General features: G+C 36.9%; 1 protein-coding gene across 3 annotated transcripts in view; it reads right to left on the bottom strand.

Moving 5' to 3' along the window:
- Nucleotides 1-1,973: 1,973 nt before the first annotated feature.
- Nucleotides 1,974-22,333, bottom strand: part of Sugct (succinyl-CoA:glutarate-CoA transferase) — a 719,395-nt gene continuing 699,035 nt past the window's right edge. For all 3 annotated transcript variants that reach the window (XM_076939338.1, XM_076939339.1, XM_034510479.2), the window contains one exon: nucleotides 1,974-2,525. In XM_076939338.1, the coding sequence (XP_076795453.1) occupies nucleotides 2,362-2,525 (164 nt within the window). In that variant the 3' untranslated portion in view covers nucleotides 1,974-2,361. The remainder of the gene's footprint in view (nucleotides 2,526-22,333) is intronic.

The raw sequence follows: 22,333 nt of genomic DNA, 5'->3' as shown, positions 1-22,333 counted from the left end.
GCTCTGATAATTAAAACAGCACATTTGTTTATAAGCATAATTTGATCTGGGGCATATTGCTAAAAATTTTAGTAAGTAAAATGTTTCTTTCAGAATTGATAATCAGTGTGAACTTGAAGCACAGCCTGATTTTTTTTTCTCAGAGGAGTAATGTTTTATGTTGGGTGAGTGACCAGAAATCTAAAGTTCTCCTGGATCATTCTGAGCTGTGCAGGTGGGAATCTGGAAACATAGTCATGTTCCAGTGGTGGCCCTACCATATTTGAAGACTTAAGTTTTTATTGACCTGAAAGTTTAAGAGGTATGTTCTGGCCCTATGCATGACAGAATTCTCATACATATGGGTATTCACATATGTAGAATTATTGCTCAATAAGGAGTATTTGCAATTTAAGATTTTATGTTTCAGTGGGGGTAAAATGATGCATCTGGCTTTTAAGAGATGTGATTTTATCAATTCTGTCACCCAACCTCTTTCTGATTTCCATATGAGTCATATGATTATAAAGACATTTTCTTTAAATATCTGGCTTGGGGCTGGAACAATGGTTTAAAGATTAAGAGTACTTATTGATCTTGCAGAGGACCTAAGTTCAGTTTCTAAACCACATGATAGCTTACAATCATTCTCTAGTTTCCAGGGATCCAATGTTATCTTCTGACCGCTGAAGGCATTAGGTATACACATTATATGCATGCATACTTGCAGACAATACATTCTTTATAAAAGCCTGGTTTGGTATATATATATATATATATATATATATATATATAATGTGTTAACTATTTTTAAGATATAAATTTATAAGTTAACAATATATATAATTTATATGAATATATATATATATATATATATATATATATATATATATATATATATATATCTGAGGCAAAGGACCTGCAGAAGGCATCAAACTATTATGAGAAAATTCTAACTACTGGAGTAATAATGGAGGTTGTCTGTCAGAGTACAACATGATGAACAGCAAAGCTGGAGCTGGAGCAGGTCTCAAAAATTAGGATAGGTTCCTCTGAAAAGTGTCCAAGAGACACTTTTTATTTAGTATCCTTGATTCTAGAGACATATCTGGCCTTGCAACATGGGTAAGTAATTCAAACCATTCTAAATAAAAAGAAAACTAGTTCTGAATCAGTTTGAGAGGTGAATGTTTGCAGTTTAGCTTTCAATTACTACCAGCATATAATGGCATCGCTTTCTAGTGTGTGTGCCTATGGACCATGAGTAGATCACACCAGTGCTACGTGATGCCCTGTCCTATGCGGTCATTTGTGGTACCTCATTCTAAAATATATATCCTTATTTCCTTTTATCTTTGAGGGAGCTCTATGTATCCTTGGTCACTTGGATTTCTCAATGACAAGTCAAACTACAAAGACTTGATACTATCTTCTATAGTCTTCAAGTTACAAAGAAATATTTCCTATCATTTCCCCTTGTGGTATTCTTTACACTTGCACATGTAAGCAGTCACCTCACGTTTATTTAAAGTGTGTTGCATTTGGCTATATCTCAAAATAAGGTAGCAAGAAAAGAACCACTATTCTTTTTTATATACACAAATGCTCAGGCCCTTAATGAATAGGTAGAAACAGATATTCCACCACACAGCACAGTAACACCAGGGAAAACAACACAAAGCAAATATTTACTCCTTATGGGCAGAGTAGAACTCAGTCTTACTACAGACATCAGCAAAGTCAATGGTTTAAATTACAGACTAACAAAGGTTTCGTGGGCTTGAAATTAAGTTATACTGTTTAAAATCAATCACAGAGACTGACATTCTGCTTATTGCTTTTACTTCCTAACAAAGATTTAAATGAGAACTTTATGTACGAGTAGAAAATGTCAAGAGTTCTGCTTTTTTTCAGGCTTGTGTGGGTGGGACAGGCAAACATTTTAGGCATTAAGACAATTAGAATAAAGAGGGCTTTTTTTTCCAGAAAAAAAATATTTTTAGATTTTGCTTTATTTTCAATTGAGAAATCAAAAGTACAATTTATAATTTGACGTTTCTATACATGTGTACATTGTGGAAGAATTCAATGAGAATAACATTTCATCACCAGACAGTTATTGCTTCTTTTGGGTGAGAAAATTAGAATTAATCAAAGTCTACAAATCAATAGTTAAATTATTTTCTGGGGATAAAAGTCAAAACAGTAAGTTTTTAAATGGGCACTAGGCTTTAATTCTAAAGTTACCCCAGAGATGCCAGGTAGGTAATGTACAGTTCTCCTCACCATGCTTTGCAGTGGGATCAAGACTGGAGAAAGGCAGGCACAGAGCACTCTGCGACTGGGCCAGCCAGGCGCAGTTTTCGGATGCATTCTTCTCTGTCACTTGGTTTCATGTTGCTCTATCACACCAGAGAAGAGTAGCTCCCCGATAGCCTCCTCATCATATCTGAGAACCTCCTTCAGGATATGCCTTGTGTGCTGTCCCAGCAGGGGAGGTGGCTTTGCCTCTGACATGTTGAACTTGCTGTATCTCACAGCTGGACCTGTCCAAGGAATGGAATGAGAAAACCTGTTAATGACTGACCCTGGGAAGTTAAATTACTCAAGTAATGGAGTGTTTCCACTGGACTCCAAGATTTTCTGTGTTCCATATGCCCTTGTCCACACACCATAGTTTGGTTTGGTTTGGTTTGGTTTGGTTGAGTGGGGAGGGGAGGGTGCTTTCTTGATGTTTTGGTTGTGAGCCTAGGCTTTAATGTTTGTGCCATCCCTCCAACCCATACATAGCTCATCCAAATGTGTAGAGAATTTCTATCCTGTCTATCAGTATGCAATGGGCTGCATATCTATGCCTGGTGTGTTTACAAGCTGCCCTTCCTATACAAGACACCTTCAGTGGTAGAGCATTTACTCAGGAGGACTATAGGTTCAAGAACACAATGACTGCAGAGTTGAAGTGTGTTTGTTAAGCCAGCAACTTGGACCAAACCAAAGGTAAATCAGAGTTCTGTCATTAATTGTCTACTGAATGGTTCTAAAATTTAGTCAACATATATTAAACCCCGACTCAGACTCTTGTTCTTGGTCTTTAGTGGTATAAGAGGCTATATGACCAAGCTTCTTTTTCAAGGAGACTTGTTTTGGGACCTTGGGATTTATACTTTTTAACAGAACCATCTTGGACAAATTACCCTCTCAGAGCTTCATATCCCACAACTGTAATATAATAATGTTTACCACACAGACTTGAGGTAAGGATTTAATTGAGACAACAGACAAAAACACTAAGAATTCCATAACCCATAATAATACATAAAACTTGCTGGCTAGTATGTTTACGAAAGCCACTACATCTCTCTTGCATCTCACAGTTTAAGAGGATGAAGATATTTACTGTCAGCTATTTGACAGAACTCAGTCACTGTAAATAGAGAAATTCTAGCAATAATTTCAAAAATTGATTTTATTGTTCTCATTCTTCACATAACTGCAATAAAGAATACAAAGGTTTGGCATGAGCCACATGGCTAATGATGGTCTGAGGGTGCACTGTGCACTATGGCCACAGAAATGACCTCATTAAAAGTTTGTGCGTACTTTTCCTAATAATGATGCTTCCCGCTCCTCTGTTGTAAAGCTGGACATTTGGGAAAGTGTCTCAACAAAATCCATCTCTGTTTCCTCACTCTATATTGACTATGTTTTATATCTCATGTGATTAGGCTTCAGGATTGCAAATTAAATAGGAGTCCCAAGAAGAATTTATAAAGCAGCACATATCTATCCCTTGAGAACCTATTTGAAGATTCTAGCAAGAAAGCACAACAATCCATGTGCCCTTGACTTGAAAGCTGGTCCTGATCCTTTGAAGAAGGTCATCTTCTCTGACAAGATGGATCTTTGGGAAGCACACACGTAAAATAATAAAGGAATAAGGGGGGACCTCTACCTAGCCAATCAGATCTGCCAAATCAATCATGGTAGTCAATGGGATAATAGATCAAAGACAGGATACCCACCTCCTACATTTTAATCTTTATTGTTTCTCTCTCTCTCTCTCTCTCTCTCTCTCTCTCTCTCTCTCTCTCTCTCTCTCCCTCTCTCTTTCTCTCTCTCTCTTTCTCTCCCCCTCTCTCCACCTCCCTCTCTTCCCTCCCTCTCCCACCCTCTCTCAGAACTGTCACTGAACCCAGGGTTCTGGCCGTGCTAGGCACATGCTCTATCACCGAGCTAAGTCCTTGTTCCTCTGTAGCCTGGTCCTGATTTGAGAACTTTACAAGAACAAATCAACCAAAGCACCCATAGTTAACAGAACACCCATTCGTATAACAGAAATGTCTTTTAGAGAAGTACATTAATGAGAATATTTATTTGCATGCCATCTGACAGAGACAGCATCCAGACATGGCCTAACACTGCCACATTCAGTATTTTCCTACCACATGCCTTCCTCTATAGACCAAGGATAACTTATGACTGATACTTAGAGTTTTCCTTTCTCTGAAGCTCAGCAGAGTTTGTTTTCTTCTCATATTTTCCTGGAATGCATCATACAGGAGGGTTTTGTCAGGGCTGGTTCCTGCCCAGTAAGGGAGGACACAAACACATTACATATTGAGAGACTGAGAAAAGATGAATGACAATTATTCTGCTTGACTATGTAAGAGGCTTTGATCTTAAAATCAGTGGTTATGAGAGAGACAGTCTGGGACTAGAAACAGGACAGAAAGCAGAGGGTTGGATGTCTCAATGTCAAATAGCTGACCTCATTCAGATCTGCTTGTGCAAGCTTTGTAAAAGTAGAGGCTGCCAGCATTTAACTACAAACAAAATATCAACCAGCTATTTAAAAAAAAAAAGTTCAAAAGAGATTCTCAAGGAACACTAGAAGCCATCATGTGAATGTTGGTCCCATAGTGAAATCCAACTCAGTAATAAATTTTAAAATCTTCATGGCCTTAGGTATTTTCCAACTATACTTAAATTTAAATATTTACAGATAAACTGCCCTGACTCAAAAATTATTGATCATGTTAGATTCAATAAAAATGAAAAATACCACACAAAGAAGAAAGGCCAATGCTATACATCTGGACCTTCGTTCTTTACTGTTCACTCAATCAAAGATCACCAAAAAAATATGAAGCCTACATAGAACAGAAAAGAAAAAAAAACATTAAAACAATCAGAGATGGCTTAAAACAAATCAAGATGAGAATGCCATGCAAGAGATAAAATTGAAAATATTTAATGCTTTTGATTTTTAGTGTTATATTCCAAATTAGAAACTTGGAAAATAAGAATTTCTAAGCATTTAAAGAGAAAAGTATAAAGAGACTAAAAATAAATGTGATAAAGAAGCCAAGAGTTCATAGAAAACAGACAAGAATCCCAGAAAGAAGAAAATGGGAATGTAGCGAAGTTTCTGCACAAAATACTGTGGTGACTGGAAAGAATTATCAGAATTAGTCAACAGAGGATCCAGCATAACAAATTAAGGGAAAATTGAAGTCTTGACATTTTACATGAAATATTACAAGACATTAAAAATGGCAGAGGGTCTTCCTGGGATAGAGAGGGTAAACAAGCTCAGGGTAACGGAGAGAACAACACATGTGAACTTGCTGCCATGCTCATCCATTTGAGTGGCCCCACTGCCTTTTACACCTATGTCCCAGATTTTAGACTAATACATTAAGCTGTTAGGTTAGCTGTCTGTATCCTCGATGGAAGTGTGTTTGCTAGTGGGTCTTCATTGCTTTCCATGGTTCCAATGGAATAAACGGTAATGGTGGCACGCCTCTTTTCTTTGCTACTGATGACTGTGAACTTTGCTTCTGATTTCTTATGTCTGTATATAGAGAAGAGACTAATGTGGCCTGTAATTTATAGGTGAGAAAACTGAGGCTTTTTATAGGGTAAATTGACTTTATAGTGTTATAGTTTTATAACCAGTGACAAGTCAAGGATAAGAACTCCATCTTTTTTATTATTATTACTTTTAAATTACTTTATTTATTTAGATTCAAAATGTTGCCCTTCTTCCTGGTTCCCCCTCCCTGATTTCTATCAGCCCTCCCCTTTGTTTCTGAGAGGGTGCTCCCCCACACACTCACTCACTCCTGCCAGCATCCCCCTTCCTTGGGGCATCAAGTTTCTACAGGAGTAAGCATACCTTCTCCCACTGATGCCAGACAAGACAGTCCTTTGTTGCGTATGTGCTGGGGGCCACAGATCAGTCCATGAATGCTGTTTGGTTGATGGCTTAGTCTCTGCGGGCTCTGAGGGGTCTGGGTTAGCTGATACTGTTGTTTGTCCTAGAGTGTTGCAATCCCCTTCAGCTCCTTTAGTCCTTCCCCTAGGGGTCCCTGTGCTCAATGATTGGCTGTATCTGTCTCATTCAGGTGCTGGTAGAGCGAGCCTCTCAGAAGATAGCCATGATAAGCTCCTGTCTATAAGAACATCAGTAATAGTGTCATGGTTTGTTGCCTGCACATGGGATGGAGCCCAAGTTGGGCTGATCACTCTAGTCCTAACAGATAAAATCCCAGCACAGAGAAGAGGAAGTAGGCACAAAGTCTGACCTCTCATCAAGAAGCTATTATGATTGGTACTTGCTGGCAAAGGGAAATTGTCTTCTCAGCAGAGTGGCACAGAATATATCAACTCTACTCCGTGTCCTAGAGTAGTTGGTCAATATAAAATGGTGTCCATGTTGATAATTTGTTTGAATTTTATTTTGTTTAACTTATTGATTTCTTTTTTCAGTTTTATTTTGAGAGAGAGGAAGAGAACACGAGTTGAGAGAAGAGAACATGAGTTGGGGAAGACCTGGGAAAGTTGGAGATGGGAAATAGTATAATCAAAATTATTATATAAAAATTTAATAATAATAATAATAATAATAATAATAATTATTATTATTATTATTATAAACATCTCCAGTCTTTAGACTTCATGGACTATGTTCTCTCATTTAAAGAATTATTTACCTATTTACTGCTAGCAATTAGATATGTTTGAGTAAATATTATTTTATACTAATGAATTTATCCATTAATTCTTTGTACTCATACTTCTGAGAATTTATCTCTCTGTCAATATTTGATCTAAATTGTTTCATTATGTATTACTCTAAAATATATACTTAGCCCTGCTGTCATGAAGGGATTATAATTTGAGATATCAAAAAAGAATAACCAAATTACTGTAGTGTGATAAAAATCATAAAATAATTATAAACCAAGCTTACAAGAGAATAATACAACAAGCATAGTGAGCAAGGAAGTAGAATATTAAAAAAAAATCAAACACCAAATTGATGTCCCTATGGCAGGCTTTGAAAGTCTAAAAACCATGCCAGTTTTAGTACAGACTCTGCTTGGTGCCTGTGGGTCAAGATGTGAGCCCTCAGCTTTCTACCCTTGCCCCCATGTCTTTGTTCCACCATCCTGGATTATCCTAACCTTCTAGAACAGTAAACTAAATGAACTCATCCTTCTGTAAGTTGTCAGGGTCGTGGTGTTTTATTACTATAGAAAAGTAACTAACACCAAAGTTGGAAGCAGAGAAAGGCTATTGCTGGAATGGAACTGACAATGATATTATTATTATTTTGAACAATATGAAAGACTTTATAACTTTGGTCTAGAGAAGTGATTGAAGGCTGTAAGTGGAGCTGAATTCACCATCCTAGTAGGAGTTTAGAAGCCAGGAGTGCTAGGAGCTATATGAATTGTGAAGACTCAGCTCAAGCAGTTTCTGGTGAGGAAGACTATAACAGCTAACCTAGAGACTGTTCCTGTGATATTTTGGCAAACAAAAAAACCTGGCTGCTTTCAGGTCATGTCCTAAGAAATGGTCTGACAATAAAGGTTAAAGTATCCTTGGAGGCAATTTCAGGAGAACTTAATATTGATTTGACTGCTGATCTATACTGGAACGAACGCAAAGAGACCCTCAGGGCATGAGGCCACTGAAGGGTAGGGCATTTCTGCTTCTGGAAAGTAACTACAATCAAAAGTTGGTAGTAATGTAGCTCAAGCAGGGGAGTGTGCATTGCAGACGTCCCTGAATAAAAGCCCTGAGAGGGCAAGAGGTCCTGAGGGTCCATTGCATAGCGCTCTGAAGGTAAATCCTGGGTTGCGTTGGAGAGCCCAAGATGTTGGAGATGACAGAGCTGAGCTATTCTATCAAGAAGAGCTGTATTCAGGGAGAAGAACCAGCCCAAGTAGGTACTACACATGGAAGGTAGCGAAGCTTTTGTCATGAGATGAGAAGCTATGGGATTCAGTCTTGTTTTTGTTAAGGATTTCTTCACTATGGCCCCCCATTCCTCCCTTTTGGAATATAATGCATATTTTAAATCATTATGTGTTCGAAGTATATAATTTGCTTTTAGATTTTACAGGGGGGTTAAAATTAAGGCATTGTCTAAAGTTTTAAAACAGATAGTGATCTTGGGATTTCTAAAAAGTGTTGTGATTGTGAAAGACTATAGAGATTTTTGAAGTTGAACTCTAAGGAATTTGCATTATTATATATAGTACACACACACACACACACACACACACACACACGACTATAGAGACCATGGAGTGGAATGTGGTGGTTTGAATAAGATATCCCTCATATTCTCAACATTTAAATACTTGGATGCCAGTTAATGCTGTTGTTTGGGTAAGTTTAGGAGATGTGGCCATGCTGGAGACAATGTGTCATTGGGCCAGGTTGTGGGAGTTTAAAGCCTATGCCAATTCTAGTTTTCTGTCTCTCTGGATGCTCACAGGTAAAGTTGTAAGCTCTCAGCTTCCTACTTCTACTGACAAGTCTTCATTCCTCCATCATGGACTCTAACTTGCACGAACCATAAGTCTGAGTAAACTTTCTTTTTTACTGTAAGTAGACTTAGTCGTGGTACTTGATCACCGCAATAGGAAAGTAATCAGCTTCAGCCCCCCTCCCCCTTAAAGCCTATTCTTCATGTCTTTGGGGACCCAATACAATTTTATGATTTTACAATTTTACAAAGCTTAAAATTGTACAAATTTTAAGCTTTGTATATGACCACACAAAGTCATATACAAAGCTTAGATATGCATATGAAAGAAAATAATGACATATTTGTCTTTCTGAGTCTAGGTTACTTCAATGAATATACTAATTTTCAGTTCCATCCATATTTTACAAATTTCATGATTTCATATTTTTAAATAGCAGAATAAACTTCCATTGTAAATATGTTTCACATTTTCATTATCTGTTCATCTGTTGAGGGACATCTAGCTTCTAGCCAATATCTATTGCATCAGGAAAGTTTTGTGTCCATAAGAAGCAAATTAAATGACTTAAAAGTAGTCTCTGAAGCTCAATATTTTAGAGGTAAGTTTAACAACCTGTTAAAAGCTTCTGTTCTTTGTCTTTAATGATATATTTTATTAAGTTTACATTTATGGGTGTTTTGCCTGCATGTATGTTTGTGTACCATGTACATGCAGTGCCTGCAGTATCCAGAAGTGGGCGATGGATCCCCTGGAACTGCATTTGCAGATGGCTGTTAGTAGCCATATGGGTACTGGAAAGCTGAGAACCTGAACCAGGTCCTCTGCAGAAATAACAAGTGCTCTTTATTGCTGAGAAATCTCTCCAGTTCCTGGCCTTTGTCTTTAGCACCTAAATTTCTATTCACTTTATGGTAGAACCCAGGGCAGTTTTACTTTTGAAAGAATTGCTGACTCCTTTCCTCACAGAAAAATACAAAGAAAGCAACCCTATTCTCTTCCACTTAGAGGTAAACTAAATGGGATGATTTATGTTTTTCCTCTGTGCTACTAAAGGCAATCCCAATGAAGCACACAGTGGAAATCCATGGTCTACTTCCTTCCTTTTCAAGTATAACATGCTTTGGAAACATACCATTTTTTTTTTTACTTCTTTAACAAATGTTAGATGTGTACTAGACACCATTCGATTTGATCACTTGGTCCTAAGGACAAAGCCAAAACTCACTTTCATCTCCTCCAATTAGCAAGTGGAGGGAGGGGGATGAAACATGCAGAGGAAGTCACCTGCTCAGGGTTGTGGACACAGTAAGGAACAGGGCTCCAGGTGATCATGCTTCCGAATCCCAGCTCTTTGCCACCCAGCTGCATCCTTTTGTATAAGAGTAGCACAAAAGAAGGAAAAATATTCCATTTGGACAATGAGCTGAATTTAGGGTTCCTAAATCAGAACTTGGCATGGAAAGTTTCAGAGTTCATCATTCCATCCGTCTCTCTTTTTTCTTTCCCTAGATCAGAGTCTTTTGATATCTGCATTAATTCATTTCTCATCCATCTAAATTAACTTGTTAATTGCTAATACTTCTTTTGTAGAAAGCCATAGAATCACACCACCACCAATACATAACAGTTTCTCCTATTTCTGCAAGGCATTGCGCTCCAATGCTTTAGCTATGCTCTCTGGAAATCTGTCTGGTTTAAGGCACATGGACGGCCAGTGCCTGGCACACTAGAGAATTCCTCAGACTAGCCATGTGGAGTTTTCCATCTGTGGTTTGAGGCTCTTTAGTAACAAAACCCTGGCTGTTTTGTCTCACCTCCCTTTAGAAAACATTCATAATTCTTAAGCTGAAAGGAGATCTACCCAATCTACGTGAGCATCCCAAGCTACCATTTATCCAAGTTCAAACCACTTATCTATAAGCCAGATCAACTTAATAATACAAACAGTTGCAGGAAACAGAGGTAGCCAAAAACATGTGGGAAACCATAATGAATATTCAAGTAACGGGAACATAATACCCCATCATCCTGAGGAAAGAGACTTACTTGAACAGTCCCTTTTTCCAGAACTGCATGCACTCCTGTCTTAATGATACATTCCCAAAGCACTGAAACAGTCACTTGCTCAACCTCACACAAAATGGCGACTGATCAGCACAAAGGGTTAAGTCATTTACATAGCATGTGAGTGTGATCTCAGCGGCGGTGAGAATAAAACTAGAATTAAAGCCAAATTAGTTCGGTTTTGTTTACTATATTTTTTCTTTTTAATTTCTTAAATTGTATTAAGTTTCCAAGAATACTTAAAAGCAAACAGCTGTCATATAATGTATGAAACATTATCTCAAAATGTTTTTATTTTGATGTCTTTGGCCCTTTGCTAAGATCCATGCTGTGGATAGCAAACATTTAATCTTCAGGGCTTGCTAGTGCAGAAAGAAGCCAAACTTCATTTTGCTAAAAATAATGATAGCTTAGTATCAAAAGATTTCACAACTTCCCCTTTAGTACTTGAGTTCATCACTATAACAATAACAATATTTTTTATATGGCGCCTCCTAGCCATAGCATCCACCTTGCCAAATGGGGCCATACAGTTAGAACACATTAAACCCATTAGATATGAGATAAAAGCAGATTAGACCATTTAAAGAGCATGCAATCATGGAAGAAGGCTACAACAGAATAAAAATGACTTGGGACATCTTTAACCAAAAACTCAAACTATGGCACCACTTATGGGGTCAGACATTTCAGAAACCCAAGACAACATGTAGCATGTACCACCAATGTGGGTAGGTCATCCATGTCCCACTTGAGTTCAGAGGTTCTTAATATCACTTCTATTGCAATGAATTTTGACTCCATAATTTTAAACAATTTTAAATTTAAAATATGTGTAGATATCTGTGTGGAAGAATGTACATGTGAGTGCAAAGGCCTGTGCAGAACAGAAGCAACAGATCTCCCAGAAGCTAGAGCTACCTGTGGTTGTGAGCTGTCTTACTTGGATACTAGGAACTGAACTCGGGTCCTCTGGAAGAAGAGTCAGTGTTCTTAACCACTGAGCCACTCTCTAGCACTTGAATATATTTTTAACTCAGTGCTACCTTCAGAGTCTATGATTGTCATCAGTGCTGTTCAACAGATTTCCAGATTTTACCTTTCAGGAATGTAACTGCTCTACATGTGACCCTTGTTCAGCTGAGCCAGGCTGTACATGTTACAGTGAACTGAGAAATGGAGGAGATTCCTTCACTCCCTCCAGGAACAGACACCATTTACTGTAGGTGCGGGTCTCTCCTTTCTTGTTTGACTAGCAGTGGGTGAGATAGTAAGTCCTTCAGCAACCTGACACTGTGAACACACAATGGATGTCACTTGCAGCATCAGGAAGAACCACATCATCTTGAAAAACACTGTATGCTCCATCCTGTTGTGATCTGTGCCTCAGTTTAGTCCAGAGACCTATTTGCTGCAAATCAGAGACCTTCACTGAGCAACCTTTTAAAACATAATTCAGTTCAGACATTCAAAATACTTTGAAGTTGCATGATAATAGTTATTATTTATCTAATACTTACACATGGTAGGCATTTATAATATGACACAGTATACTACTGTGTCAGATGAACTAAATGACTTTAAAAGGTATGATTATAATAAAACTATTCCATCAAAAGGGAAAGTAACATTAAATAACGTTATCAAAATTGCATAGCTTATCAACTAAAAAATTTCATTAGAACTTAGGCTGGCTAAATACAAAGTGTATGCTTATTAGTACAAGGATGTACTTCCCCTCTGCATAATGTAGAAGAAAATCTGTTCTCATATCAGTAGCTGAGTAAATACCGTTCTTCAGCAGATGGTGTTAAAAAGCAGTACTGTTTTATAAATACTTATATATTTCATGATTGCTAATCTATTAAGGCATTTATCTTTCATTTGCAAAAATGAAATAAGGAAACTTGACAAATAAGGAAAGATAGATAAATCTTATTTCAATCCACTGAAATGTCATAGGAGATTATCCATTTCCCTCTGGAAAAATATATGGCCCATAAGGAAATGCTATTCGTGTTCATTAGTGAACAGGCTGCTTCACCTCCAAGGACATGACCCAAACTTCCTACTGAGGCTTCTGAAAACTGTCCTGGTGGAAGGAGGTCTGTCTGGGAAGCCTCCTCCCAACACTCATATTTGTTTCTAATCATTTCTCACACCTCTGAAGATCTTGAGAATGGTGGAGAAACACCTTACTGACAGTTTGACTTTTGCCAAAACAATCAGTTCTTTTCTTCCTTTGCCTTCTAAAATTCAAGTGTTTGATACAAGCTCCCTGGGTACATTCCCAAGAGTTTGTTTGGTTAGATTTCACCATGGAAAACAAAATTGGTTCAGCTGAAGTCTGTAGCCAGAACATTTTAAGCTTCATAGACCTTCAAAGTAGTGACCTTCTCCTCACCTCCTCTGCCTCTGTGCTACATTAAGGAAAATACCGGAAGATGTTTCCAGTCAGAGAATCCAGATTGCATTTCGATTCTGTTTGAGAAGAGGAACTGAGCAGAGCTGGAGCAGGTGGCTATTTGTGGCTCTTCCCTCAAATGAGCTTTGGAAAGTTCTGTAAATCTCTGAAAGTCTTTTCAACTTAATAAATTTCTGGACATCTTGGTTCCTTATTAAAGGAATCAGCTTTACGTCCACATCCTTTTCACTTCTTTCCCAAGACTCTCTACAATCATACAAATCACAGTTATGTTCAAAGAAGATTGGATGCAGTGAGGCCCCTACCCTTGCTGTTGAGAAAATGAGAATGTGTTCACTATGAGCCAGAAGAGCTGATCTTTATATTTCCGCCTCTTTGCCTGTACAGTGCAGGTGGAAACATTTTAAGAGATCCTTGCTCTCTATACTCCAATCTCAGCTGTTGCAAAACCACCCTCGTGGCAAAGGCACTGGGGTTTCTCTGAAATATGGCAACTCCTAGCAGTCCCACCCATGAAATAGCTCCCCCACACATGTCTGATCTTTCCTGCAACCCTTTTGTCCAAAGCATCTCACGATGTGAGAACAACTTGTTTACTATTTCGCCTCAATCACTCCATCTGCTAAACAGCACTAACTGTCCCCTGGATCTGGAGTATGGGCCAACCTGGGATGTGTCTCATCTGGTCATTTCCCAAGTCTAATTATCTTCAAAGATGCATTCAGGATGGCGAGGCTGGGTAGCTTTCTTTTTCTAAAGCCCAAAGGAACATCTCCTTTGACTCTCCATAACCTTTGATCCACTTCTTCATGGTGCATCATTATTTATAATTTTATTATCTCTTGTCATCATTCCTAGGACCAAAAGTAACGTTTCCCTATTTTTATATACTACATAGTATTTATCATATGGTGCCATTTAAAAAGATAGCTGTCAAAAGGATGTGAACAAAGCAAACAGCCAAACAGAAATCTCCCATGTTCCCAGATATGGAAACAAAGCCACTTAAAATGTTTCAAAAAAAAAAATACCAAATATCAAAACTTTAAGACTGCTACATTTTGCACACATTTCTAAATCAAGTCTTCTTGATTCCTCTTTTGAAAATATGTCATGTCCAATCCATTAGGTAATTCTACTGACTACCTTTAAAATACATAGAGAATCCAACCAACTTTTAAAACCAACCTGGAAAAGTCACCACCGCCCTCTTGCTTGAATCTGTGTGTAAAGGCTTCATGACAGCTTTGTCTGGATGATTCCCCTCACTCAATTTCCAACAAAGAAGGTGTAATCATCCTTCAAATAATTAGGACCAATAATAATCTTATTCTTCAATTCAAAAGTCCTTTTAAGCCTTTCCTATTTTATTCTTCAACGGTCGGCTATATGCACTACCTCACCCCCGCAGCTTCTCATTGGAGCCACTGTGATCTCTGTCTGCTGTACTCTCCTCACTATGTGCAGCCACATGGACCTCCTGGCTCTTTACAGCATGCCCCTTCTCAATGCCTCTGACCCACTGTTTGCTCTGCATGGAACATTGCTCTTCCTGCAACAGTCTTGAATTACTCACTTTCATCCTTCAGGTCTTCTTAGTAGATCTATCATAACCATATCATGTCTGCCCTCTTAGAACTCAGGGGAGATGAGGTTTATTATAGCTAACAATTCCATATTACAGGCCATCATGGTAGAGAAGTCATAGCAGCAAAGGCTTCAAGGAGATAGTCACATCACATTCATAGCCAAGAACAGAGAACTGGATTTACCCATACTTGCTTGTTTGCTTGTTCTTAGCTTTCTCTAATATTGCCTTTTTCAGGATGTGCTGATGGTGACACAGAGTAGGCTCAGTCTTGTCTCATCAATCAAAGACAGCAAGTCACTGACCCTGTGACAAGCCCCACAGGCCAGTTCTGTTCCACCACATTTTAGCCCTCTTATGTTCTTTCATTTATTGTATTTTTAACAAATCTACCATTCCTTATCTGCTTTATTTGGGTAGAATGTACACATCAAGATGGTGGGGAATCTTGGCCTGTTTTCCTTATAAAAACATTTTCTGATAGACAAAGAAGGAATGATTTAGCTGAAGCTTTGAACATGGTTCACTGGTGTCTAAAACAATGAAACTTAGAGTGCTGATAATTTCAGACCTCTAGATTCTAGGGAAACAGTCCCACTAAACAGCCTCAAAAGCAATTGAAGTATTTTATCATTATGAATCCAAGTAGGACCATACAAACTGTTGTTTCTTGTTTAATTTTACTTATATAACTGTATAGCTTGCATTTCTGCTACCCATCAGTGGAGATATATTTCAGTACTCAAAAGATCAAGCATTTCAACAGTTGTGTGGAATTTTTGACTGTGGACATTCATTTTATAGGTTCCATAAAGGAAAGGTCCTATTTTCTTTACACTTTTTGTTTAGACACCAAGGATGGTCAGTGTTTGCTGAGTGGATGAACAAAAGGACTGAACTCCTTATTTTCAGAAGTAAATAAGACAGTAAAATGTGATATTTCTGTACACAATTTTTTTTAATCCAGATGTTGTATAACAACAAATTTGCATTGACTTAGTACCTGTCAATGTAAAGATAATGTGTAGGGTTTTTATTGTAAAGATAATATGTAGAGCTCATAAAACCCTTGAAAGTATCTCAGGAAAAACAGTGTGAGATGTCTACTTTAAGGAGCTATTTTTCATTTTTTTTTTTTTTCAGTACAGACTATTAAAGTGTGGTTCTTATACATTCTAGGAAAGTGTTATTACTTAGCTACATACGTAGCTATAAGCTTTTTTTCCCGAATGTTCATTATTGCTTCTTAGAAGGACATAAATTATTTTAACTAAATTCCTTGTATCTATTCTGCTGTATGCATTTACGAGCATGGCAGTGTGTATGTCACAGTATATATATATGTGTGTGAAAGTCAGAGGATGACATGTAAGAGTCATTTTCCACCACATGTCCTAGGGATCTAACAGTATTGATGACAGGTGCCTTTTACCATCCCAGCCACCCATTTTGAATTTTAAAATGACTATTCTTTTTTATACTGTAAGACAATAATCTTGATTTTAATTTATAAGAAAAAATGATTTATATAATTACACATTATTTTTCTTAAGTTTCTTTTTGCCAGTGACTGTTGTGACTTTCATATAATAATGATAATAATACATAAGTGTTGTGTATATAAGCATTTATGTTTTATTGTTTCTCTTTTTATAGTTCCATAATTAAATACTTTGATTGATGCTTTCAAAGTACCCTGCCAACTGATTTCCATATTAATTCTGCTGTTACTGTTTCCTGTTACCTTTCAAATTATTTAAAAATCATTTAACAGGTGAAAAAGGCCTAATTAGCATTGAAAATATGAAATGTTGATTTCATTTTCATAATTCATTATAAAGATGAACAAGATCATTTTAATGCATTAATTAGATGTCCGAGTAGTAGGCTTCCTCTCTAGTGGGACTCTTCATACTTTCTAAGAGTACAACGTCAGTTTCTTCTTCTACCTAGTACAGAGCTGGCTATCTTTAACCCATGCTAACTGGGAAGGCATCCTTTGCATACTTAACTTCACTATTTTTGCCTGGCTGAGTAACTGGTAAATGAAAATAAATAAGTACAAAAGAAAGAAAGAAAGAAAGAAAGAAAGAAAGAAAGAAAGAAAGAAAGATGAAAGGAAATGAAACTCGGTCAAAGATATGTTGTTTAATTAAAAGAAAATTTACTAGTATACAATAATGGATTATAAACAGTAAGTCAATTATTTGCCTCCAGGAAGTCCTTAATCTGGGTTTGAGTTTGCTAATTTTTAAGAGTAATGAAAACACTTTCTGGGTAATCATAATTCAAACGATAGATTGTTCAGGAATTTTAAAAAAAATAGCACAAAGTTAAATCTCAGGTAAGTAGATCCCATCAATACCATCACATATTTCTTGGGCCTCAACGGCCAGGTATTCATAGAATCAAATGACAAAGCATTTCCTACAGAGTATAGCAAGCTCTCCATCTGTAAAATGCTAAAATGCTTACTATATAACCTAAGAACCTTAATCTCATCAGAAGCACCCATATACAAAAGCCTGGAATGCTCCAGTCCACTTGTAATCTCAGTGCTGGGATGCTGAAAACACCCAGGACTCTAGGACTCACTGGCCAGTCAGCCTGGCTCAATCAGTGGGTCCCAACTCCTAGAAATACTATCTTCAAAAACAAGGATGGCTCTTGAGAATAATGTCAGAGGTTGATCCCTAAACTCCACATGCATGTGCAAACAGACACAATAAACATGTAAATAAATAGTTAAATAAGACTTGGTTGACATAACAATACATAGTTAATCAACAGGCAGGCAGTTCTTAAAAAGAATAAGCTAGAGGAAATTTGTCAAATAAGTCAAGAGAAACTTTTATTTGCCAACACAATTTACTTTTTAATTAACAGAGTAATAATTAAATAAGAAATATTCAAATTAGTTTCTCAAATGAGACTTTACTTCTCACAAAAGAAAAATGTCTACCTATCATAACAGAAATGAGTTATAAATTTAAAAGTCCTCCTTGGACTCTTAAATACTTTCTCTGAATGTTTTTGAAGCTTATAATGAAAGAACATGCTACAAAAGAGTTTCTGTAAGCATCTATAAGAAGAGTTGTGCTTATAGCTAAATATTCCAAAAAATGGAATATATTTTACTAATAACCACAATTTTGTTTCCTATGGTGCAAACACACAAGTACACACAAGAAGCCACTCTGCAGTGACTGGCTGTCCAGCTCAATGGTATGATAGTGAAGGTATACAAAGGCCCACAGAGTCCAGAATGTTCTAGGTATCTTCTTGGGAAAATCGTGGAAGATAAAATATTATGTTTTTTTTTTTTAAGACGTTTAATGGTTGTCTTAGTCTGCTTATTACTGTTGTAATAGTCTTGTTAGGGTTACTATTGCTGTGATAAAACACCATGACCAAAGCAACTTGGAGAGGAAAAGGTTTATTTGCCTTATACTAACATAGTTCATCACTGAAGGAAGAAGTCAGGAACTCAAACAGGGCAGGAACCTGGAGGCAGAAGCTGATGCAGAGACCATGGAAAGGTACTGCTTGCGGAATTGCTCCTCATTGTTTGCTCAGCCTACTTTCTTATAGAACCCAGAACCACCAGTCCAGGAATGACACCATCCACAATGAGCTAGTGTCATCAATCACAATCAAGAAAATGCTGTACAGACTTGACTACACAGTCCAAGTCTCATGGAGGCATTTTTTTAAAAATTGAGTTTCTCTCACATCAGATATTTTAGCTTTTGCTACCTGTCAAGTTGATATAACTATGCAGTGCATGCTGATAAAAAATAACTTGGAAAGGGAAGGGTTTATTTGGCTTAGTGGTTATAGTCATGAAGAGAAATCAGGGTAGAAACTCAGTGCTGAAACCTGGAGACAGGAACTGAAGCAGAAGCCATGGAAAGATACTGCTTATGGGCTTGCTTATTGTGGTTTGCTCGTTCTGTTTTCTTATACTCACAACCACCTATCTGCCTAGAGATGCACCACGCACAGTGGGCTGCAACTCTTCCACAACAATCATTGGCCTGTCTACAGGCCAAAATGATGGATACATTTTCTCAACTAAAGTTCCTTCTTTCCTGATAATTCTAGCATATTCAAGCTGACACAAAACTAAGCACAACAATGGTTTCCTTTGTTCTTTATTGTTGAAAAACAGCTTACCCAAAGAACAGTAGATACCTCATTGCCTTCAGTAGTTACTAAAGTCTAAATAGAAAGCTTTCTACCCAGCTTGTCCAGACTTTTAAAAATTTATATTCCAGAACTTTTCAAATAGCAACTAAATCAAAATCTTTGGCAATTGGACTTATCTGATTTTGTGCAAGAATTAAAAAATATTACTGAGCTATAAAACTAAATGTAAAGAAAATATTAACTAAACACAATACATTAGACCTCCAGGTTTGGCAAAACCAGAATAACTTCACTCTTCCCAAAGCCTCCTTCTTATAGTTAAATTCATTGGACAGGTAACAGTGCTTCTGGGAATCCTTAGATGTAGAAAGGAAATGTTGCACTGCCAAGGTACACTGGCACTTGAAAAAGATCACTGTGCAAGTTTCTTGTGGGTTTTGTTGTTTCCAGGAGAACATAAAAACTTGTGAGCTAGAAGCATCTGAAGGCACTGACAACAAATGCCAAGAAAGGCCTGTTCCTTTTATCCAGAATACAGGAAACAAAAAGACATACAAACCTCTTTTTGACAATACCTGACCTACTTGAGCCAAACACCAGTGGGAAAAATTCTACTTTTATAGCCAAGTAATCCTAGTTGTGTCAAGAAGTCTGAATAATGTCTAAAGTTTCATAATATTCAAATATATCATAATATTTTGAATACAATTAAAACTCCTCATCCAGGAAAATCACATCTCAAGTGAGAAAAGACAGCCAATGGATATCAGTGCCAAAACCAATATAATATTGAAGCTATGTGACAAAGATTTTCAATCAGCCATATAAAAATGCTGGGTAAGCAATTGTGAATTAATTCTCTTGAGACAAATGGAAAATTAGAGAATATTAGCCAAAAATAATTAAAATAACCGTGATAATTATCAAAACAGAAATACAACAACCAGCAAACCATCCAACCCTCCACACAGACACTGAGCAAAAGAGTTTAAAGTGATGCAACTTGACCTCAGGAACAGTAATTCCTCAAGAAGCCTTGTTTTTCCTCAGGATTGCCTTCACTATCAGGAGTCTTCCTTAGTTCTGTATGGATTTTAGGATTTTTTTTCTGTTTCTTTGAAAAATGTCATACAGATTTTGACTAGAATTTCATTGACTCTGTAAATTGTGTTTGGTAGGATCGTCACCATCAAAGTATTAATTCTACTAATCCATGAACATGGCGCATCTTCCCATCTTCTGGTGTCTTTCTCAATCTTTTCGGAAATTTAATGTTTTCTTTTTTTAACATTGTAATATTAATGGCGAAGAAAGGAAGAGAGATCAAGAACAATAAAGATTATTTAAAAACCACTGGGATATGTTATATAATGTTTACTTAAAATTTATGGCATATATATGACATAAGTCATATGAAGTTATACCATTTGAGGGTGAAATACACTTCCAAAGAGCCATAGACTGTAGCAAAAACCCATGAGAGTTCTCTCTTTATGTTATTGGTCAGGGGCCTCCAGCGGACTTCCAAAAATCTATATAGGGTATTGCCATTGCCCTTGGTTGCCTCCCAAAAATAGAAGATAAGACTTTATTGTTGAAGGTTCTAGATTTTATAAACATGACTTCAAAGACTTGAGCTGGATCAATGAAGAAAAATAATTAAAAGTTTTATCCAACTGTAAACCCTATGAATTAAAGCAGTGACCAGCCTGGCAAGATATCCCCAAGGGTACAATCATGGCAAGTATCTTAGCAGTAACCAACAACCATCTAATTGTACTCATAACCCACCTTATATGAGGGAATTCACACCTGATACTATAAATCTAGCCAGCTATAATTGTGGACCCAAGTGGAGAATATATAGATATACAACTGAAAATTCTCTAAACCAGTATAATCCCCAAATACATCCTAAATACCTACCCTTACATTCATAGTAAGTATTGCTTTCTCACTGACACTTCTACAGAAAAATTCCTACACATAAACCTCAGAGAACATCTTGAAAAAGTAGGCAAAGGATCAGAATATTTGTTACATAAGAGTGCCTTCTATGTGTGATAAAGAGTTGCACCTATGAAATTTTAACAATATTGTCAGCTAAACAAGACCTGCCCTGTGACAAAAACAGATGACATTACAACATGGATGAGGGGAATGGGAGATCTCACAAGGCCCCACTCCTAAATGCAGAGCTATAGGCAATTAATGGCTACTTGAGGGAGACTCAATTTTCTCCAGGAACAAGCCCCTGATAGAAAATCTAATCCCAAATGGTCAGCCATAAACTGTGGAGCAATGCTAAGTATACTTAGCAGGTTGTATTTATACATGCATATACTGTATATGCATATAGATTTTGTTTTTTGTTTTTTATAAAAAGGAAAAATTCTGAATTTGAGAACAAATAAATAGGGGTACAGGAGAAGTTGGAAAGGGGAGAAGGTAGGGATGATAATGAAATAAATACAGTACTCATATATATTTTTAAATATATGTAAACTTAGTACTATAGCTATATATTTCATATATATAATTTATATATATATAATTTCATATATAATTTATATAAATTATATATATTTTACATATAAATATATATGTAAGCAATGGACAAGACAAAAGATAGAAGATAAAAAATTCTAAGCGGAATCTATTAAATCTATTAATATAATAATAGAGAGAAATGGCTGATAAAAGTCTAGAGGAGACTTGTGAGTATCCAGAATAACAACAATAAAGCTATTTGTTTTTAGTTTTTATCAATTAAATTTGTTCTTAGCAGTTTCATGCAAATATTCAATGCATTCTAATTATTTTCACATGACCTTTTTTTTTTTTTTTCCTTCCCACTAGGTCAGCTCTGTTCCCTCCCTACAAACACTTTTCTACATTTATGTCTTCTTTATTTTATGGCCCACTTTGTTTAACCAAGGCCAACTATGTGCTGATGGGTCTGGAACTGTCCATCAGAACCCAACAGGTTCACCAATGTGTACACACTAAAGCCACGGAATCCTTCTCCAGAATCTAGCATTTCCTATTTGTTCAGATGTCACTCTTCCTGATCTTCAGCTGATAGTTTAGAGTAGTCTTGTGTTTAGAGCAGTCTTGTGTTTAGAGCCAGTCTTGTGCAGGTAGATCCACTACAGGTAACCACAGCTGCTTTCAAACCCTGACCACAATGGCTGTGTCCTGCCTAGATGAGGCATTTGCAGCCCTTCTTCCTATCTTTGAGATCTTCCATTCTTTCTATGCCCTTTGGTGTGCTGTTCCTTCAGTTTTAGGAGAAAGTAGAATTGTCTTGTTCAGGGATAAGCTTTTTGTCGCCTTTTTTCA

Source organism: Arvicanthis niloticus, chromosome 8 (genome assembly GCF_011762505.2).
Source record: "Arvicanthis niloticus isolate mArvNil1 chromosome 8, mArvNil1.pat.X, whole genome shotgun sequence".
NCBI classification, from domain to species: Eukaryota; Metazoa; Chordata; class Mammalia; order Rodentia; family Muridae; genus Arvicanthis; species Arvicanthis niloticus.
Note: the sequence above shows the minus strand (reverse complement) of the source record. Positions and strands in the feature narration are given on the sequence as shown.